The 18,542-nt window shown below is 36.0% G+C and overlaps 1 protein-coding gene across 3 annotated transcripts in view; it reads left to right on the forward strand.

Moving 5' to 3' along the window:
- The first annotated feature begins 18,074 nt into the window (after positions 1–18,074).
- Positions 18,075–18,542, forward strand: part of Hif1a (hypoxia inducible factor 1 subunit alpha) — a 44,688-nt gene continuing 44,220 nt past the window's right edge. Inside the window, exon 1 of one of the 3 annotated variants that reach the window (XM_047540005.1) lies at positions 18,075–18,476. In XM_047540005.1, the coding sequence (XP_047395961.1) occupies positions 18,442–18,476 (35 nt within the window). In that variant the 5' untranslated portion in view covers positions 18,075–18,441. The remainder of the gene's footprint in view (positions 18,477–18,542) is intronic. The other 2 variants (XM_047540003.1, XM_047540004.1) reach the window with 2 other exon arrangements.

Genomic DNA, 18,542 nt, shown 5'->3' on the forward strand with positions numbered 1-18,542 from the left:
ATCAAGGATGCAAATCAAGGATGTGTCTGTAAGTCATCAAATAACATTTAAAAGCAGTTCATTGGCTCATTAAAAATGAAAAATTTGCTGGGTGCCCTGGCATACACCTGTAATCCTAGTGACTCAGGAGGCTGAAGTAGAAGGATCACAAGTTCAAGATCAACCTCAGAAACTTAATGACACCCTGTTTCAAAATAAAAAATAAAAGGGCTGAAGATGTATCTCAGTGGTAGAATGCCTCTGGGTTCAATCCCCAGTATTAAAGGAAAAAAATTCCATTTGGATTAAGTAAATAGTCATGGACAACAAAATCCTTCTAAAGGCAACGCTTTGTTTCTAAAAAATTAGTGGCAGGCGTGTGCCATTACACCCAGCAATTTTTTTTATTTTTAATGAGCCAATGAACTGCTTTCCAATGTTATTTAATGACTCACAGGCCCACCTTTGAATTGCATCATTACTTTTAGATTTTTGATTCATCATTATTGAAATTGCAGAATAGTAATTGCAAATTGCAAGAAAGAAAGTTTGCAAATTCTTTTTTAAATTAAATTATTTATTTTTAAAATTTTTTACAGACTGCATTTTGATACATTGTACACAAATGAGGTACATCATTTCGTTTCTATGGTTGTACACAATATAGATTCATACCATTCATGTGATTTAGAAATTATATTATAGCATGTATTTTTGTTGCTTTAAAATCTGGGTTTGATGAAACATAAGTACTTTTACAGAATCAGGTGTCTTGTGTTTCTGGTGAAGCAAATTCCATAGTTAAAAGACAAGTTTACTGCTCACCTAAAGATACTGTGTCCTAAAGTTCTTGCAATAAATCACAATGTGTATTAATATTGATAAATAGCAGAAAAATGTTATCCCAGCCTTGATCTCTTTTGCATTATAACTATAAATAAAATAAAATCACATGGCAAATGTGATGGCCTTTTAAAATGTTGTGTTGATAATAAACAGTATATGATGCTTTTTCTTTATACAGAAGTCAAATGATTTTCTGTAGAAAATTGTCAACAAGATTTGTAAACCTTCGTGATATGATAATTCATTTTTTCAGAAAGTGAAGGAGATATACATTTAAGAAAAAGATTAGCCAACACAAAATACAGTTTATGATTTTCATTTTTCATACATTTGATGAAATACCATTTCAACTTTAAGCAAAATTAATTTTGATAAAAATGAATATCGCCAGGCTTCAGTGGAGAATTAGAAATACTTTAAAGCAATTTAATGAGAAAATAATTTCATAGTATGCAGGAGTAAGCTGAAATCAATGAATCACTCATTGAGAATAACTTAAGAATTATTCAGATAGTCTAAAAATTCAAACATCTAATCAGAAAACATGCTAGAGCAGAATGGCTAAAGAGTCCCAACCCAGAAAACAGTACTCATTGTCTCGTAACCCTGCATGACATTTTGCTTGTAGAAGTCCCCACCTGTTTAGGCAGAAACTCCAATTCCCAAAATATTTCTGAGAATCTCAGAGGAATGTCTCATGTGCATTAATTAATTGGTCTAAGTCATTCATTTTCCTATGTCTGGCGCCTGCCATGCTGAGGTTCTGCTGCAGGTAAGTGCCAGCTGGAGACCTGTTTAAATGCTGTTGCTTGCCACTGCCTCATGGATGTTCCACTCCAGGTACAAATGCTTGCCTACCCATCCAGCTACCAGTGTTCTCAACTTTTTGGACATTGTAACAGTTCAACAACACCAAACCAAAGTGAGAAGGAAAAGTTTTCTCCCCCTTTATATTATGCTACTTTGGGGATCCCAGAGCAACATTTCTTAAGCCTTAATGTATTTTAAAACAAAAAACCCAAAACACAGAACTATGTGCTTCAGTCTCTTAATTTTTATGGCTGAATTCAATTCACGTCAGGATAAATTGCCTTTGAGATTCAGCTGTCCTTTTATTATGATTTGCTGCTTTTGGGTTCTTCACAATCTATAGGTACCTACATATGACTGAGATCAAATAATTAATAGTATTCCAGTTATTTTACCAGAAAATTTATCAGCATCTGCATAAATCAAATCAAATGGAATAGATGCAAATAAAATTAGTTATAAAGGAAGTTATCTATATCTGTCCATAGCTGCAGTAGAACTTCAGGTTTGGCCAAATAAGGAGCCCTATTGCCATCTCATCATAATTGTAAAAGACTTTGTACTGGTTAACTTAAAAAACATATACAGTTAGGCCAGGTGTGGTGGCACACACCCATAATCCCAGCTACTCAGGAGGCTGAGGTAGGAGTTAGCCTGGGCAACTTAGAGAGACCCTGTCTCAAAATAAAATAAAGAGGGCTGGAGATGTAGTTCAGTGGTAGAGCAGCCCTGGCTTCAATTCCCAGGGCTGTGTGTGTGTGTGTGTGTGTGTGTGTGTGTGTGTGTGTGTATGTGTTTAGAACGGGAAAAAAACTAAAACAAATATCCTGGAGATATGGTTTCTAGTATTATGTCTGTCACTAATTTTCTATTCATACTCTGAATCTAGTTCTTTTTTTCATTTTTTTAAATTTTTACAGACCTCATTTCGATTCATTGTACAAAAATGGGGTACATCTTTTTGTTTCTATGGTTGTGCATGATGTAGGTTCATACCATTCGTGTAATCAGACATGTACATAGGGTAACAATGTCTGTCTCAAACCGCCCCTCCCTCTCATTTCCCTCTACGTAATCTAAAGTTCCTCCTTGAACCTAGTTTTTAGTGCACTATATTAAATAGTTTTGCAAGGTGGCTTCAAAAATCAAACAGGGTGATGGATGTAAAAGTGCTTTGAAAATATTAATTGTTCTATTCACATGTGAATGATTCTTGTTTTTGTTATGTTTTACAAAATGAGTTCCTGACTATAGTTATCTAGTTATGATATTCACTGTGTGTTTCTAAGTCATGGTCCTCCAAGGACCTTGTGAGACAAATTATTTTAAAGGAGTTTGTCATAAAGAACTTGGAGATTATCTAGTCCAAATCCCGTATTTTTCAGATGAGGAAACCAAGGTCCAAAGGAGGAAGGATCATATAGATTGTGGTAATGGTACAGGTCAAGAACCCAAGATCCTGGTCCATATGTGACACTCATTTCATCACACCTAGAAGAGAGTTTTCAAGGACAGGATTTCTGTTTCAGATATTATTCCACACAGTTTTCCAAGATGCATATGCTCTAGGCCTCCAAGTAGGCTATGTAATAGTTATTCACACCTTTCCTCAATTCCAGAGCTTCTGTACGTCAGTACTCATGAAGCCCAGTTTTCAGAAAAGCAACAAAATGATATTTATTTGGTAAGCTCCTTTTCTATAATGGACACTATTCTAGATATTAAAGGTAAAAAATTTAACTAGACAAAAAACATAATAGAATTTATATTCTACTGAAATAGTGGACATGAAAGTTCTATACATGTGCTAAAAGTAACCTATTCTTTGAAGCTTATAGGACACACAACTAGAGTTCTCGTTGGCAGTGTATTTCTTTAACTGGAAGGCTCTCAGAATATTTCTTCTCCTTCTTGAACTAACATTCAAGTTTCATGTTTCCCAGAGCCTGTTTTTAAGTTCTTAAGCAATTTAAGGGTATATGTATTTACAGAGGTCCACTTATAATAGGAATACCGCCTGTCTGTCTCAGGTGTCTGCTTCATGCTCAATGACATGATAACTCAGTGGCATTCATTCCCTATATGTGGACCAGCCCTTGGATGAGCAGAAAGGAGCAAGCTTTTAACATCTATGTCTGGTCATTTCATCTTGCCTCCAAATTTTGGAGCAACAATTCATTTAGCTATTTTATTCTCCCACATCCTCCTCCTTCTTGTCTGCTGATACTCAGCTACTATACATATTCTTCTGGTTGGATGGTGGGAACAGGCCTGTAAAACTCTGCAAAAGGAAACTGAGATCCAGGAGTCAATGGGTCATAGACAGAACAAAGATGGACAGCTAAAGACTACAATGTGGACAAAAATCTGGGTGATCAATCAACTGATAGTTGAAATGTAGTCTGGTAGGGATCATATCAAAGAATTTAACAGAAATTAGAAGAGCACACAGCAAACAAGTGGAAAGGACCTTAATAGTATGATTTCTAATCAACTTAGCAGAGGTATGATTGACATACAATAATTTTCACTTTATGTGAGTTTGATGTGTTTGGAGGTATGTACTTGTGTATCTACTACTACACCGATATGACAGTGTTTTAAGAAACTCTTCTATTTTCCCACTACATACTCTTCTCCGCTATTTCCTCCTGCAAGTCCTAGGATAGTTAAGCTCTGGAATTTGTCTTTGCTCCAACAGAAAGTATCGATGAAGTGCCAGTATCAATGAGACCTTGAGGCAAACTCTTGTCCCTGAACCTTGTTACCAGAGATCTTGCTAATAGGATGTGAAATGGGGCTTGGAGAATTTCCATGCACCAAGGATCAGAGATGTTCTGCTGCCTGACCCCATGAGGGATGTGGAAGGGTCAATTCAAGGGTGCAGACATTTATCTGTCAAATACAAAAACTTTTAGTAACTCACTGTATGATCTTCCTTTTGTTACTTACAACTCCAGAAGAGAGGACAAAATGTGAGGGGTGAAGGTATAGTCAGCACTTAGAAAGTACTGGTTAAGGTAAGAACGAAGAATGCTTATAATTCCCAAAATTTGGCACATAGGACATGTTTAATATTATTATTCTTGTTAATAAGATAACCCTGTGAAGTCTGGCTTACTTGGTATTGCCATTTAATTTACACTTGCACAGGAGAGGAGCTAACCTGTCTTTGCAAGTCCAAGTATAAAATTAATCAACCTCTTGTGACTGACTCTGGTTCTTTACAGGCAAGTTCTGACATACTTAACCAAAGGAAACTTTATAAGTTTTCCAATATAGTAGCCAAACAGCTAATGTTTCTGCATTGCCCATGAAAAAAAAATCAAAGGGAAAACATTATCCACCCAAAATTTGGAAAATATGAATTGCCAGTGGCTTAGAGCACATGGAAAGAAAACCAAGTTAAGATAAATATTAAGCAATATAAGATCCTTCATTTGCTTCTACTTTAAATATTCTGTTACAGTTTTTCATTTAAATAGTTATGTTTTAAATCCCCAGATAAAAATGATACAACTTATAGTGGAAATTAACATCTAGAGGAAACTATATTAAATGTCTTGCTCACTGGCACCTGTAATGTTTGGTTACTGTTTTTCTTCTGATAGAAACCAGTTGTTTTGGAGGGAATGACTAAGAACTTCTATCTAAAGATTTAGTTTGAGATTCTCTTACCTACTCTCCATCACCCAACTGCTTGTATTAAGATATGAAAGTAAATAAATAAATAAATTTTCTTCGTAGCATTGAAACAAATTGGATAAAGATATACAGAAATTCTGCAAGTTTCACCACCTGGCAAGAGCTTCTTGTTAGCAGTGTTTGAGCAGAAGTTCAGCAGACTATATATAGAACTTGAAAATGTTTCTCATTTAGAGACATGGACATATTTGAATTTTGCTCCAAAGAAAGAATAATTATACAACACAAATTTGTGCCCAACCATTAATGCTCAAATCCTAGCACATGAATCCTTTTTTAAAATTATTTTTTAGTTGTTGATGGACCTTTATTTTTATTTACTTATATTTGGTGCTGAGACTCAAACAAGTGCTTCGTACATGCTAGGCGAATACCACTGAGCCACAACCCCAGCCCTCTAACAGATGATTTCTTAAAACTCATAGTACATCACAAAATTCTCAGATGGATCATGTACTTTTTGAATTTCACATTTATAAAAATCAGATAAATCTAAGCTGATTTGAGCCAGATTTCGAAATTGTTAGTCATTTACAATGAAGAGACTTAGTGTTCTTATGGTTAGAAAATGATGTATGATACGTAAAATCAGAGTAGTCACTCTATAGATAGAATGGATAAAGGAAAGGGGGGAAATCTAATTTCTTAACTAGGTAGAAAGCAATTTTCTCTGTTTGTAATTCATTTAAGGTTAATAGCTTTCACAACCAGATAAGGAAATTGATATAATGTAGTTTGCCCAAAGCAAACTATAATATCAAAGTTGGCTTTTCTGTAAAAGTTTATCTTTTCAACTGTAAAATGTCTCCCTTTTTAACCTACCTAGAGGTACTTAATTTTATTTTCAATCAAATTTAAACAATTCGTTTTCATAACTATTAAGGTGCTACATTAGTTTAAAAACTTTTGTGATTTGCAGTCTGCTCCATCATATGTGTGCTCATTTTATCATCAGACATTTAAAATACTAGATATATATATATATGAAGTTATAAGAGATAACTTTAAATAATATTATTACATGTAATAAATTCAACTGGTGACAAAATGTATACTACTATACTATTGTGTCATTTGTACATAAAGGGAAGGACAGGAAACACATTTCTTTTGATATAGTAATTGTATCTCCCTAGACTGATGCACAAATACAGTTGATCCTTGAACAAGACAGGTTTGAACTGTGCTGGCCTGACTGCATGCAGATTTTTTCTTTTCTAGATTTGTGACAATTTGAAAACACTCTAAAGTCTCATGGCTAGGAAACATTGAAAAAATTAAGAAAAAGGTATGTCATGAATGCATTAAATGTATGTAAAGTTCTATTTTATAAATGACTGCCACAAAATATACACAAATCTATTATTAAAAGTTCATGTTTGTTAACATTTATGTGCATAAACAATTACACTGTACAAGGCTCCATTTGCAGTGGAGAGAAACAGAAAAGGAATGCAAAGATATAGTATAATAGTATCACTGCATAAAATTAACTGTAGCTTATACTGTACTACTTTAGTACTTTCGTGCCATCTCCTGTTGCTATTGCAGTGAGTCCAGGTGTGAGTGTTCACTTAAAACACCCAATGATGCTAATCATTTCTGCATGAGTACATCATTTCTCCAGTAAATTATGTACTGCAGTCAAAAGTGACCTCTCTTTGTTCTTGAGCATTTTCACCATGTGAAATACATATAACACACAAAAATGTTAATCTGTTGTTTGTTATTGGTAAGGCTTTCGGTCAACAGGTTATTAGTAATTAATCTTGGGGGAATAAAATTTTATAAAGGAATTTTCAACTGGGGGAAGGTGGGTGTAGAGAACTCTACCTCTGCATTGTTTGAGGACCAAATGAATTGATAATAACAGGCACCTCCAAAGAAAAGGAAGGGGTAATGGAGGTCAGGAGAACTTCTCCACATCTTCTCATTTGCTTGATTTGAAATGTTTTTAACCAAATGCAATAACACACACAGATGCAGTTATATTACTCAATTTTAACTTGTTCTAAAATTGGCACTCCAGGAAGATAAACTAGTTTTTCTCCCTGCCCCCACATTTCACAGCTATGAGCATTCCCTACACACAGTTATCACAGTTTGAGTAGCATAAAGCAGTGCCATAGTCAAAATTCTGTTTCCACAGCTCCCTAGCTTTCTGCTTGGTAATTTTGGCCCTTTATTAACTATTAACTTACTAATAACCAATGTGTTCACCATAATGCCTACTTTATAGGTATGTAATCATTCTTAAAAGAAAAAGCAGATTTAAAATGAGTAGCACATGGCTTAGAATATATTGGACACTCAGGAAATTATTGTTTTCATGTGTGGGGTACCAATCCCAGATTATTGGACTGCCAAGATTAAAACTGTTCCTGCTCATAAGGAGCTCACACTTCACAATAACACACAAACCCACAGATTAAGCAAAAATCATATTTGGCTCAAAACAGAATGGATACTTAATATATATTGAATTATGATATATGATAACGATGATACATTCTAAATAAACCAGCATATTGTGTGGTCTGAAATAAGGGATAGAAAGTGGGGGAGGCAGATTTTTAAACATCTTTCTTCTGCTTATTAATGAACTCACCTTTCTACAGCCAGTGTAGCTATTCTTTAGCTATTGAAGTTGGTAACTGTAACAATTTAAATTTTATGAGTGAAGAAAGATGTTAAAATCATGTAGGTGTCTAGGTCAGGAGGGAGTATTACCATTAATTTTCAAAGATGAGACTGTTCCCTTTTCCCTTATGTCTTTCCTTTCTATAAATGGAAAATCTTATGGAGCTGTGCCTTTTGTGAATCTTCCAACTGATTTTGATGTTGGAAAAATATCTAGGTATCACTTTCCTTTCCGAAGAAATATATCCTACAAATTTAGGCCTGTTGCTTTATTCAGAAAGACTTGAAAACCGGACTTTGGAAGGTTATTCCTTTCTCTCTCTTTTTTTCTTTTAATTAGTAGGCTATTGCTTAAGCTTACGGAAAAAAAAAATTGAAAGTACAGTTTCTATAATCTCTTTTATCTTCTCCCACCCCCAAATTCACTGTTATCAACATCTTGCAATAGTACGGTATTTGCTACAACTGATTAAAGTCCACAGACTTCACTCTTGTGTTATGCATTTTCTTGTGGACCATTTGTCCACCATTGGAGTCCCAAGCCAAATAGTGTCTCTGTCCTAAACAACCCTTGTACTCCACCTATGCATCCCTCTTTTCTCCCCCTCCATTCCTGGCAATCACTGATCTTTTACTATCTCCATAATTTTTCCCTTTCCAGAATGTCATGTAGTTGGAATCATACAACATGCAGTTGGAATCATACAACATGCAGGCTTTCAAATTGGCTTCCTTCAATTGGGAACATGCACTTAAGGTTCATTCATGTCTTTAGGTGGCTTGATAGCTGAGTAATATACTACTGTACAATAAACCAGTTTATCCATTTACCAACTGCTGGATTTTGGTTGCTTCCAATTTTTAGCAAATATGAATAAAGTTCCTATAAACATTTTGTACATGTAATCTTTCAATACCCAGGAGCACAATTACTGAATCATATGCTAAAACTATGTTTAGCTTTGCAATAAACTGGCCAAGTGTCTTCCAAAGTAGTTGTATCATTTTACTTTCAAATCTTATGCCCACTTTTAAATCAGGTTATTTCCTTATTGTTGAGTTTTAAGAGTTCTTTGGTTTTTTTAATTTTTATTTTTTTATTTGTTCTTTTTAGTATTACATGACGGGAGAATGTATTCTGACATATTATGCATACATGGAGTATAATTTAACATTTTCATGGTTTAAGAATTCTTTGCATGTCTCAGATACAAATCATTTATCAGAAATGTATTTTGCAAATGTTTTTTCCCAGTATGTAGCTTGTCTTTTTGTTTACTCAGCAAAGTATTTTTCAGGAGGGGAAAAAAACCTTTTAAGATGCTTTGTCAAACCCAAGTTTACCTAGAATTTACCTTATGTTATTTTCCAGAAATTTTATAATATGACATTTTACATTTAGGTCTTGGAACCATTTTGAGCTCATTTTTGTAAGATGTGTAATAAGGTCAAAGTCTCAATTCTTTTTTTTTTTTTCTTTTGCATATGAGTGTTCCTATTGATCCAGCAACACTTGTGGAAATGCCTATTCTTTCTCCATTAAATTACATGAGTCTACTTCTGGATTCTGGTCTGTGCCTTTGCCAATACCATCATGTCTTGATTACTGTAGTTTTATATTAGGCCTTGATGTTTAGTAATGTCAGTCCTCTGGTTTTGTTCCTCTTCACTATCAGCTGGTCTTGTCTTTGCCTTTACATATAAACTTCTGAATCAATATGTTGATTGATTAATTCCCACAGAATTAGCATGCTTGGGTTTTTATTTGGATGGCACTGAATCTGTAGATCAATTGGGGGAAGAACGACATCTTAATAATATAGTATTTTCCTACCCATGAATGTGAAATATCTCTCCCTGTATTTAGATTACCTTTAATTTCTTTTATCAGAGCTTTATGATTTCCCTAATATAGTTCTTATACATATTTTGTTAGATTTATTTTTCTCTCTCTTCTACCCCCCCTTTTGATGTTAATGTAAGTGGTATTATGTTTTTAACTCAAATTCCAACTGCTAATTGCTGTGTATAGGAAAGAGATGATTTTTCTATTTATATTAACCTTATATCCTATGACCTTGCTATAAATGGTTTGTTTTGAGTCTTTCTTCCTTCTTTTCTTTTCTTTCTTCCTTCCTTCCTTCCTTCCTTCCTTCCTTCCTTCCTTCCTTCCTTCCTTCCTTCCTTCCTTCCTAATTCTTTGGAATTCTCCTTCTCTTTGCTGCCCTTGTTCTTCATTTCTTTTTCATATCCTACTCTTTTTCTGTTTTCTTTGGTTTGGGGTATTCTACATTTCTTCCATTTGTCTTCCTTTAGCCTACCCATTATGCCTTAACTTTTTTTCATCATTGCCCTAGAGTTTGTAATATTCATCTATGACTAATGCAAGTCCAATTTTAAATATTATACTGCCTTACTGGTAGTGTAAGTACCTTGCAATAGTTCTCCCAGTTCCTCCCTTCTGTTCATTTTAACACTGATGTCCATAAGCTAGAATCCAGATTGCCTTATAACTAGTATTTTTCTAAATAAATTGCTATGTATTAGAATAATTAAGAGTAAGAAAAATTAAACATTTTATTTCCCTTTAATGTATTCCTACTATTATGTCTTCCCTTTCTTTCTCTCTAAAGAATCTCTTTTAACATTTCACACAAGGCACTCTGTTGGCAACAAATTTCCTCCATTTTATTTGTCTAAGTCTTCCAGACTTCCTTTTGAATAAATAAGGATATCGTTACTCTTTTGGAGGATAATTTCACTGAAAACAGAATTTTTAATTGGTGAGGGTTGTTTTTTTTTTTCCCAATATTTTAACTATTTAATTCCACTCTCTTCTTGCCTGCAGAGTTTCTGAAAAGAAGTTTGAAGCAATTCTTATCCGTCCTTCTCTGTAAGTAATATGTTTCCTCTAATACTCCTATGTTTCTGGCTCCTTCTTTCAAGGTTTTCTGACTTTAATTTTTCCACAGTTGGAATACACTGTGCCTCTGTGTAAGTTTTTTTGGTATTCATCCTGGTTGGTTTCTCTGAGATTCTTGGAACTGTGGTTTGGTATTTGTAATTAATTTTGGAAATTTTTCAGTCATTGTTTCTTGAAGTATTTCTTTTTCTCTCTTCTGTTCTGGTATTTCCATCATAGTTAGGTTACACTTTTGGTCATTGTCCTACACCCACAGTTCTTGAGAATTCTGTTCTTTTTCATTATTTTTTCTTTGCATTTTAGTTTTAGAAGTTTGTATTGACGTGTCTTCAAGCTCACTCATTCTTTGAAGGGCTGTGTCCGGTCTATCTATGAGCCCATTAAAGGCATTCTTTATTTTTGTTCTTTTGTTTCTTATTTCTAGCACTTTCTTTTTGATCTTTCTTGGCGCTTTTTTGTCTATGCTTACATTTACCATCTGGTCTTGTATGCTGTCCACTTTTTCTCTTTTTTTTATTATTTGTTCTAATTAGTTATACAAGACAGCAGAATGCATTTTGATTCATTGTATACAAATGGAGTACAATTTTTCACATTTCTATGGTTGTACATGATGTAGATTCACACCATTCGTGTAATCATACATGTACATAGGGTAATGATGTCTGTCTCATTCCACCATCTCTCCTTCTCTCCATCCCCTCCCCTCATTTCCCTCTATACAATTCAAAGTTCCTTCATTCTTCTCTTACCCCCCCTACCCCCCCCCAACCCCTGTTATGTATCAGCATCCATTTATCAGAGAAAACATTTGGCCTTTGGTTTTGGGGGATTGGCTTATTTCACTTAGCGTGATACTCTCCAACTCTATCCATTTACCTGCAAATGCCATAATTTTATTCTTCTTTATGGCCAAGTAATATCTCATTGTTTATACATACCATGGTTTCTTGATCCATTCATCTATTGAAGGGCAACTAGTTTGGTTCCGCAATCAAGCTATTGTGAATTGAGCTGCTATAAACATTGATATGGCTGCATTATGAAAGTATGCTGATTTTAAGTTCTTTGGGTATAAACCTACGAGTGGGATAGCTGGGTCAAATGCTGGTTCCATTCCAAGTTTTCTTAGGAATCTCCACACTGCTTTACAGAGTGGTTTGTACCCAATTTGCAGTCCCACCAACAATGCATGAGTGTATGACTTCTTTATAAATTTGGGAGATTAGTGCTTTATCTGAAGTGCATGTGGTAAAGATTTTCTCCCACTCTGTAGGCTCTCTCTACACATTATTGATTGTTTCCTTTGCTGAGAAAAAGTTTTGTAGTTTGAATCCATCCCATTTATTGATTCTTGTTTTTATTTCTTGTGATTGGGGAGTTTTGTTAAGAAAGTCTGGTTCTAAGTCAACATGATGAAGATTTGGGCCTGCTTTTTCTTCTATTTGGTGCAGGGTCTCTAGTCTAATTCCTAGATCTCTGATCCATTTTGAGTTGAGTTTTGTGCAAGGTGAGAGAGAGTTTAATTTCATTTTACTGCATATGGATTTTCAGTTTTCCCAGCACCATTTGTTTAACAGGCTCTTTTCTCCATTGCATGTTTTTGGCACCTTTGTCTAGTACGAGAAAACGGTATTTATGTGGATTTGTCTGTGTCTTCTATTCTGTACCATTGGTCTGCCTGTCTATTTTGGTGCCAATACCATGCCATTTTTGTTACTATTGCTCTACAGTAGTGTTTAAGGTCTGGTATTGTGATGCCTCCTGCTTCACTTTGCCTGCTTAGGATTGCTTTGGCTATTCTGGGTCTCTTATTTTTCCAAATGAATTTCATGATTGCTTTTTCTATTTCTATGAAGAATGTCCTTGGAATTTTAATAGGAATTGCACTGAATTTGTGTAACACTTTTGGTAGTATGGCCATTTTGACAATATTAATTCTGCCTATCCAAGAACATGGGAGATCTTTCCATCTTTTAAGGTTTTTCTTTAATTTCTTTCTTTAGTGTTCTGTAGTTCTCATTGCAGAGGTTTTTCACCTCCTTTGTTAGATTGATTCCCATGTATTTTTTTTTTTTGAGGTATTATGAGTGGGGTAGTTTTCCTAATTTCTCTTTCAGAGGATTCATCACTTATGAATAGAAAAGCATTAGATTTATGAGTTGATTTTATATCCTGCTACTTTGCTGAATTAATTTATTAGTTCTAGAAGATTTGGGGTGGGATTTTTGGATCCTCTAAATATAGAATCATGTTGTCAGCAAATATTGATAGTTTGCGTTCTTCTTTCCCATTCGTATCCCTTTAATTTCTTTGGTCTGTCTAATTGCTCTGGCTAGAGTTTTAAGGACGATGTTGAATAGAAGTGGTAAAAGAGGGCATCCCTGTCTTGTTCCAGTTTTTAGAGGGAATGCTTTCAATTTTTCTCCATTTAGAATGATGTTGGGCTTGGGTAGAGTCCTTGGCATATCAATTGGTTGTTCTAAATTCCTGGTCTTAATAATTCTAAATCTCTGAATCTGGTTCTGGTGTTTGGTTTGCTCTTCAGATTGGGTACTGGTAAGGTTGTTGAAAATAAGGTTGCTGGATCATATGGCAACTATATTTTTGATCTTTTAAAGTGTTTGCACCATTTTATATTCCCACTAATAGTACACAAAGGTCTCTGTTTCTCATATCTTCCCAGCACATATTTCTGAATTTGTGGGTGTGTGCAGGATTTTTGTTAGTTTATTTGTTACGCTTTGTTTTGTTTTGGGCAGTAGCCACCCTGATGGCTACATTGAAGTAATTGTGTTTTTAAGGTTTGTTACAACCAACAAACTTGAAGGTAACTAAAAATGTTTGCCAGTGGAAGTTTTTAACCGACATGACGTTAAGTACCTCTAAAATGGGAATTAAATTTTCTGGTCAATTAGAAAGATTTGGTCTACCATTACCTTTTTAGAAAAATTACTTAGTGTAAAATGGTGTATACATATTATTCCATAAGTCTATTATTCCCATTTACATAGTAACTTTGGTTTCAAAGATTTAAGACAGAAATTGAAATGACACTTTTATATATTAAAAAAAAAAAAAAAGAAAAAGAAAAACTCCCCAAGATGCCAAGATGTTGTCTTTTAGTTCTTCTGGTGATTTCAGCTGTCAATATAAATATTTCTTTATTTCAAAATTTCATTGGGTCATAATATTAAACAAATATTATTTCAAGATATGATTTTGAAAATGTACTGTCTTATAAATGGGAAAATCTAGTTTTTGCCTTTTACTGCTTCTTGTTGAAAGCCAGACATGCAGTATCAGGTAAGGGAGGCTTCATTTTTATCTGACTTAGAGTAAGCTATTACTTCTTTCTGGGGCAGACTAAATATTCCTTGAGTGTCCTTTGTTTTTGTTTCCCATGTTGTCTTTGAATGTTCTAAGGCTCTTAAAATAGTGCCTGAGGCATGAGTTCTTTTAGCTGTAATGTCCTGTTACTATCCAGGAGCTCTTATGATGTGGTGGTCAGGTGAGGGGGTATTAGGTAGAATTCTATGGTTAGGTCTTTGTTAGTAAGAGGAGTGAGTTTTTCTCTTCTTCCATTTGAAAGCCTAGAACTGGCTGGAGTTGAATCATTACCTTTTCTTAGATTGGTTAGGCTTTGGTAAACCCCACGTGGCTAGGCTCTGATAAAATCATATCCCTTGAGGGCAGGCCTTGTTGAGAAGACAGAGCTCTGGGAGTATTTTTAAAGGGCTTTCCCCATCCTGTGTCAAAAACAAAAGAAGATTCTTCTCAGATCCTTAGAGAATCTGGTGCTTCTAGAGGTAAACTCAGGAAAGTTTAAAAATAAATAAATAATAAGTAAACTGTGTTGAGGGCCTTTAGGCTGAGTCCATTTGGAGTTTTTTAATTCTCCATAGTCTACGTGAAGCCTCCAGCAACTCCTCAATTACAGTTTAAAGAGTTTCTATAGTTATTGGCTCTAGTTGTGATACTGGTTTCTACTCCCTGCAAACTGTGATCCTTTGGTATCTGCGGTTTGTCTCTCCATTTTTCAGGGTAGGAGTTTCCCCGATTCTCTGGTAAATCTAAGAAGAGTTGTAGATAGATTGTTTAGCTTTTTTCCTTGTCATGAGGGTGAGAGTGACAGTGTGCAAGCTCTTCACATGTGGAATAGGAAACTGGAAATCCCTGGGCATTCCTTGCAAATTCATGGTGAGAATGTCCATCATAATTGAAAATTGCTAGTGTCAATTTCCAGTCTATACATATTCTCCATACACTCAGACAAATCTACCTATCTATTTTATTTTGATTCTTGAAAGAACAAAAATTTTAATGCCTACTACTTTCTAAGCACTTTCCTTTCAAATGTTACACATTTTTTTTTTTTTTTTTTTTGGTGGTTGTTCATGTTATGAATAGGTTGAAGAAAGGGGGTGGGGAACCTAAGAGTAATAATAAGCCAAGAGTCACTTATTGTATGCTAGGTCTTCTTATAGAGTTTGATATACTTTAAATCGTGTACATCTGACATAGTTCACTTTTTAAAAACTCAATGTTCCACATTTCTTGGTAGTAATCCAAAATTAAAGTGTTGCTTCCTCTGAATCAGTCCAATTCTTAGTAAATATGGGTGAAGGGTCAATGGAGTCATTTGCCAGTAAGCCTGAAGACTACTTAGAAAGTTCTCCAAAGTGAGTTAGAATGAACCTTGAACATTTACAAAGATTAATAGTGATTAAATAACACTGTTCATCAAGATATACAGTAATAACCTATATGCATTTATTAATAGGTAGTTGCCAAGAGTTGATTTAAAATGTTATCAAGATTCTGTTACATTACAAGATGAATTGGGGGCTACTATTCGACTCCTTTAAATAATATAAAAACTACTTGATTGAATTAAACTGCTTGCCAAGTTCATATCTGTACTTATATAAAATATCATACTTTATACATCATTGGAAAGGAAAATTGAACTTTAGGGCAAGTTTAATGAATATTCAAAAATATCTTTTGATTGAATTATCATTGTTCAAACTTTTTTGAAATGATCACAAAATTTTTAAGGGATTTATATGTGCTATTATGATATGCTCATTTTTTGATGTCACAAACACTATATATTACAGCCATAATCAATGACCAGAGATTTTTGCTTACAAGTATTAAGAGAAAGGAAATGACTGAAGATGTCCAAAACCATCCTCAAATCTGAGGGTGGGAACACTCTGGGCAGTTCCAATGAAAATAGGTAACGTGAATCTGGACGAACATACTGACATTCTTGAATAATTAAAATGAACTAAATGTAGCAAAAGTTCAAGTAATTACTGCTAGCCGAGGCACAAATTTGGGGATAATAAGAATAATGAAAATGAGACCACCAGCATTCACTGATTGCTTCCAGAATGTCACATATTGTTCCAAGTGCTTTATGTGTATTATCACATTAATCATACATAATTCTGTAGCATAAATACTATTTTCCCATTTTACAAATGAAAAATAAAAAGCACAGAGAATTTAAATGATATGCTAATATCAGAGACTGTATTATAGCTCACTCTTGATTCTGGAACTGTTGTTCTTAACACTACATTTTCAGAATGTTTCACTAAAATATTCCTAATATGTGGAATAATTTCTTTCCATAATTAAAAAAAAAACAAGTAATTATTTTTGATCCTTGCCACTTTTCAGATATTCCAGTGGTATTTTTAGAGAATGTATACCATTTAGTTTAGAGTTCTGAAAACAAAAATACAAGTAAGATCAATCTGCAAACATCTTTATGGGTCTATTGACCAGTTTAAAAACAGTGCTGTAGGCCTTGGTTGGTGTCTTATCAGAGCTGGATGCAATGTTACATAGACCATTGTTTTTACCTGGAAATGTAATTTAAATCCACCACAGGAAGCCACATTAATATGCAACCCAAAGCTAGATTATAACAATACACTAATAAAGATGAGAAGTAAACTAATCTAGTGTCAAGTAAAGTTATATGAACAGTCCTTCTTTGTTGAGATCAAAATACATTTTTAAAACGTAAAAAAGACTGATAATCCTAAAATGTATGATTTCAAAGAAAAAAAGTGATAAAGTTTATTCAGTATTCTCTGAAGTCATATTAGCAAACAGGAAATACCCCCTATTAAGTTAACTGATTGAACAGTCCCCTGCCCTGGTCTCCGGGAGGGTTTGGAGAATTCTTCCCCTCTGTTCTCTAGTTTACACAATGAACTCAACTCAAAGCGGCAAGTCTCAAAATTAAGATAGTCTCCCCACTTTTCCGAATTCATTTAAGATTATCTTTGGCTCTTTTAAAAGAGACAAGAATGCAAAATAAAAGTCTGTCTAAAACTACTTTCCCTTCTCTTTCCCTGAAATTCAATTTTATGTTCTCAATTAGCGCCAGAAATGTTTATTTGTAAATGTTCAAAATAGTTTCAAATTTTAAGGGAAACCTGCAACTTTACTTTCCGTGAGGAATTTACAGCAAGAGGCGTTTATTTTATATTTTAATTTGCATTTGTTCAGTAATCTATCTTCATTACAGAAAAACTTAATGGACATAAGGAGTTCCCGAGTGTTCTACGGCAGAGTGCGCTGGTTGACACAGGCCCGCGGTTGGGTAACTAGCAAGGAACTACCCTTCCATGACACATCTGTGAAAGTCACCAAAATGCTTGCTGCCACGACACAAAGTCTACTTTTTTTTCAACTGCTAACTCAGAAGAGCTGGGCGGGCAATCCTGTCCAGCACTGACTCTGAGGAGAAAGAGAGCGCGAGGTTTATATTACTGCACTAAGAGCAGGAAAATGTGATGCAGACTTGGGACTTGGCAACCGAATCCCTTCTCAGCAGCGCCTCCCGAAGCCAACCACCGCTTTCCCTGGAAGAAGGCGCAGAGTCCCCAGACTCACTCAGCCGCACCCCTAACCCCTTTCTCTCTCTTCCCAGCTGCACACAGACGAGCACGTGAGCGAGGCAGAGCGTCCCAGCTGTGCCTCAGCTGACCGCCTCCTGATTGGTTGCAAGCAACGTGGGCTGGGGTGGGGACTGGCCGCCTGCGCCGCTAGCCATTGGCTCTCGGGGAACCCGCCTCCCCCTCAGGTGAGGCGGGACTGCGGGAGCGCGCGCCGGGCTCGGCGGGCGGGAGCGCTCCTCTCCCTCCGCTCCCCTCCCCGCGCGCCCGAGCGCGCCTCCGCCCTTGCCCGCCCCCTGCCGCTCGCTGCCTCAGCTCCTCAGTGCACAGAGCCGCCTCGTCTGAGGGGACGCGAGGACCGTCCTCGTCGCGGTTTCGGCCAGTGCGTTGGGCCAGGCCTTGACAAGCAGCCGGAGGAGAGGCTGAGCCAGACCCGAATCCCTGCTCTTGCCGCCTGCTCCTCCCACCTCTGGGCTCACGAGGGGTTTCCCGCCTCGCACCCCCCGCCTCTGGACTTGCTCTTCTTTTCTCTCCGCGTGTGGAGGGAGCCAGTGCTTAGGCCGGAGCGAGCCTGGGGGCCGCCGGCCGTGAAGGCATCGCGGGGACCGATTCACCATGGAGGGCGCCGGAGGCGCGAACGACAAGAAAAAGTAAGCCCCTTCCCTCGGCCGGCCGCCTTCCCCGTCGGCGCCCGGGCCGCCCCGGGCTCCCGGCCC

Source organism: Sciurus carolinensis, chromosome 2 (assembly GCF_902686445.1).
Source record: "Sciurus carolinensis chromosome 2, mSciCar1.2, whole genome shotgun sequence".
NCBI lineage: Eukaryota > Metazoa > Chordata > Mammalia > Rodentia > Sciuridae > Sciurus > Sciurus carolinensis.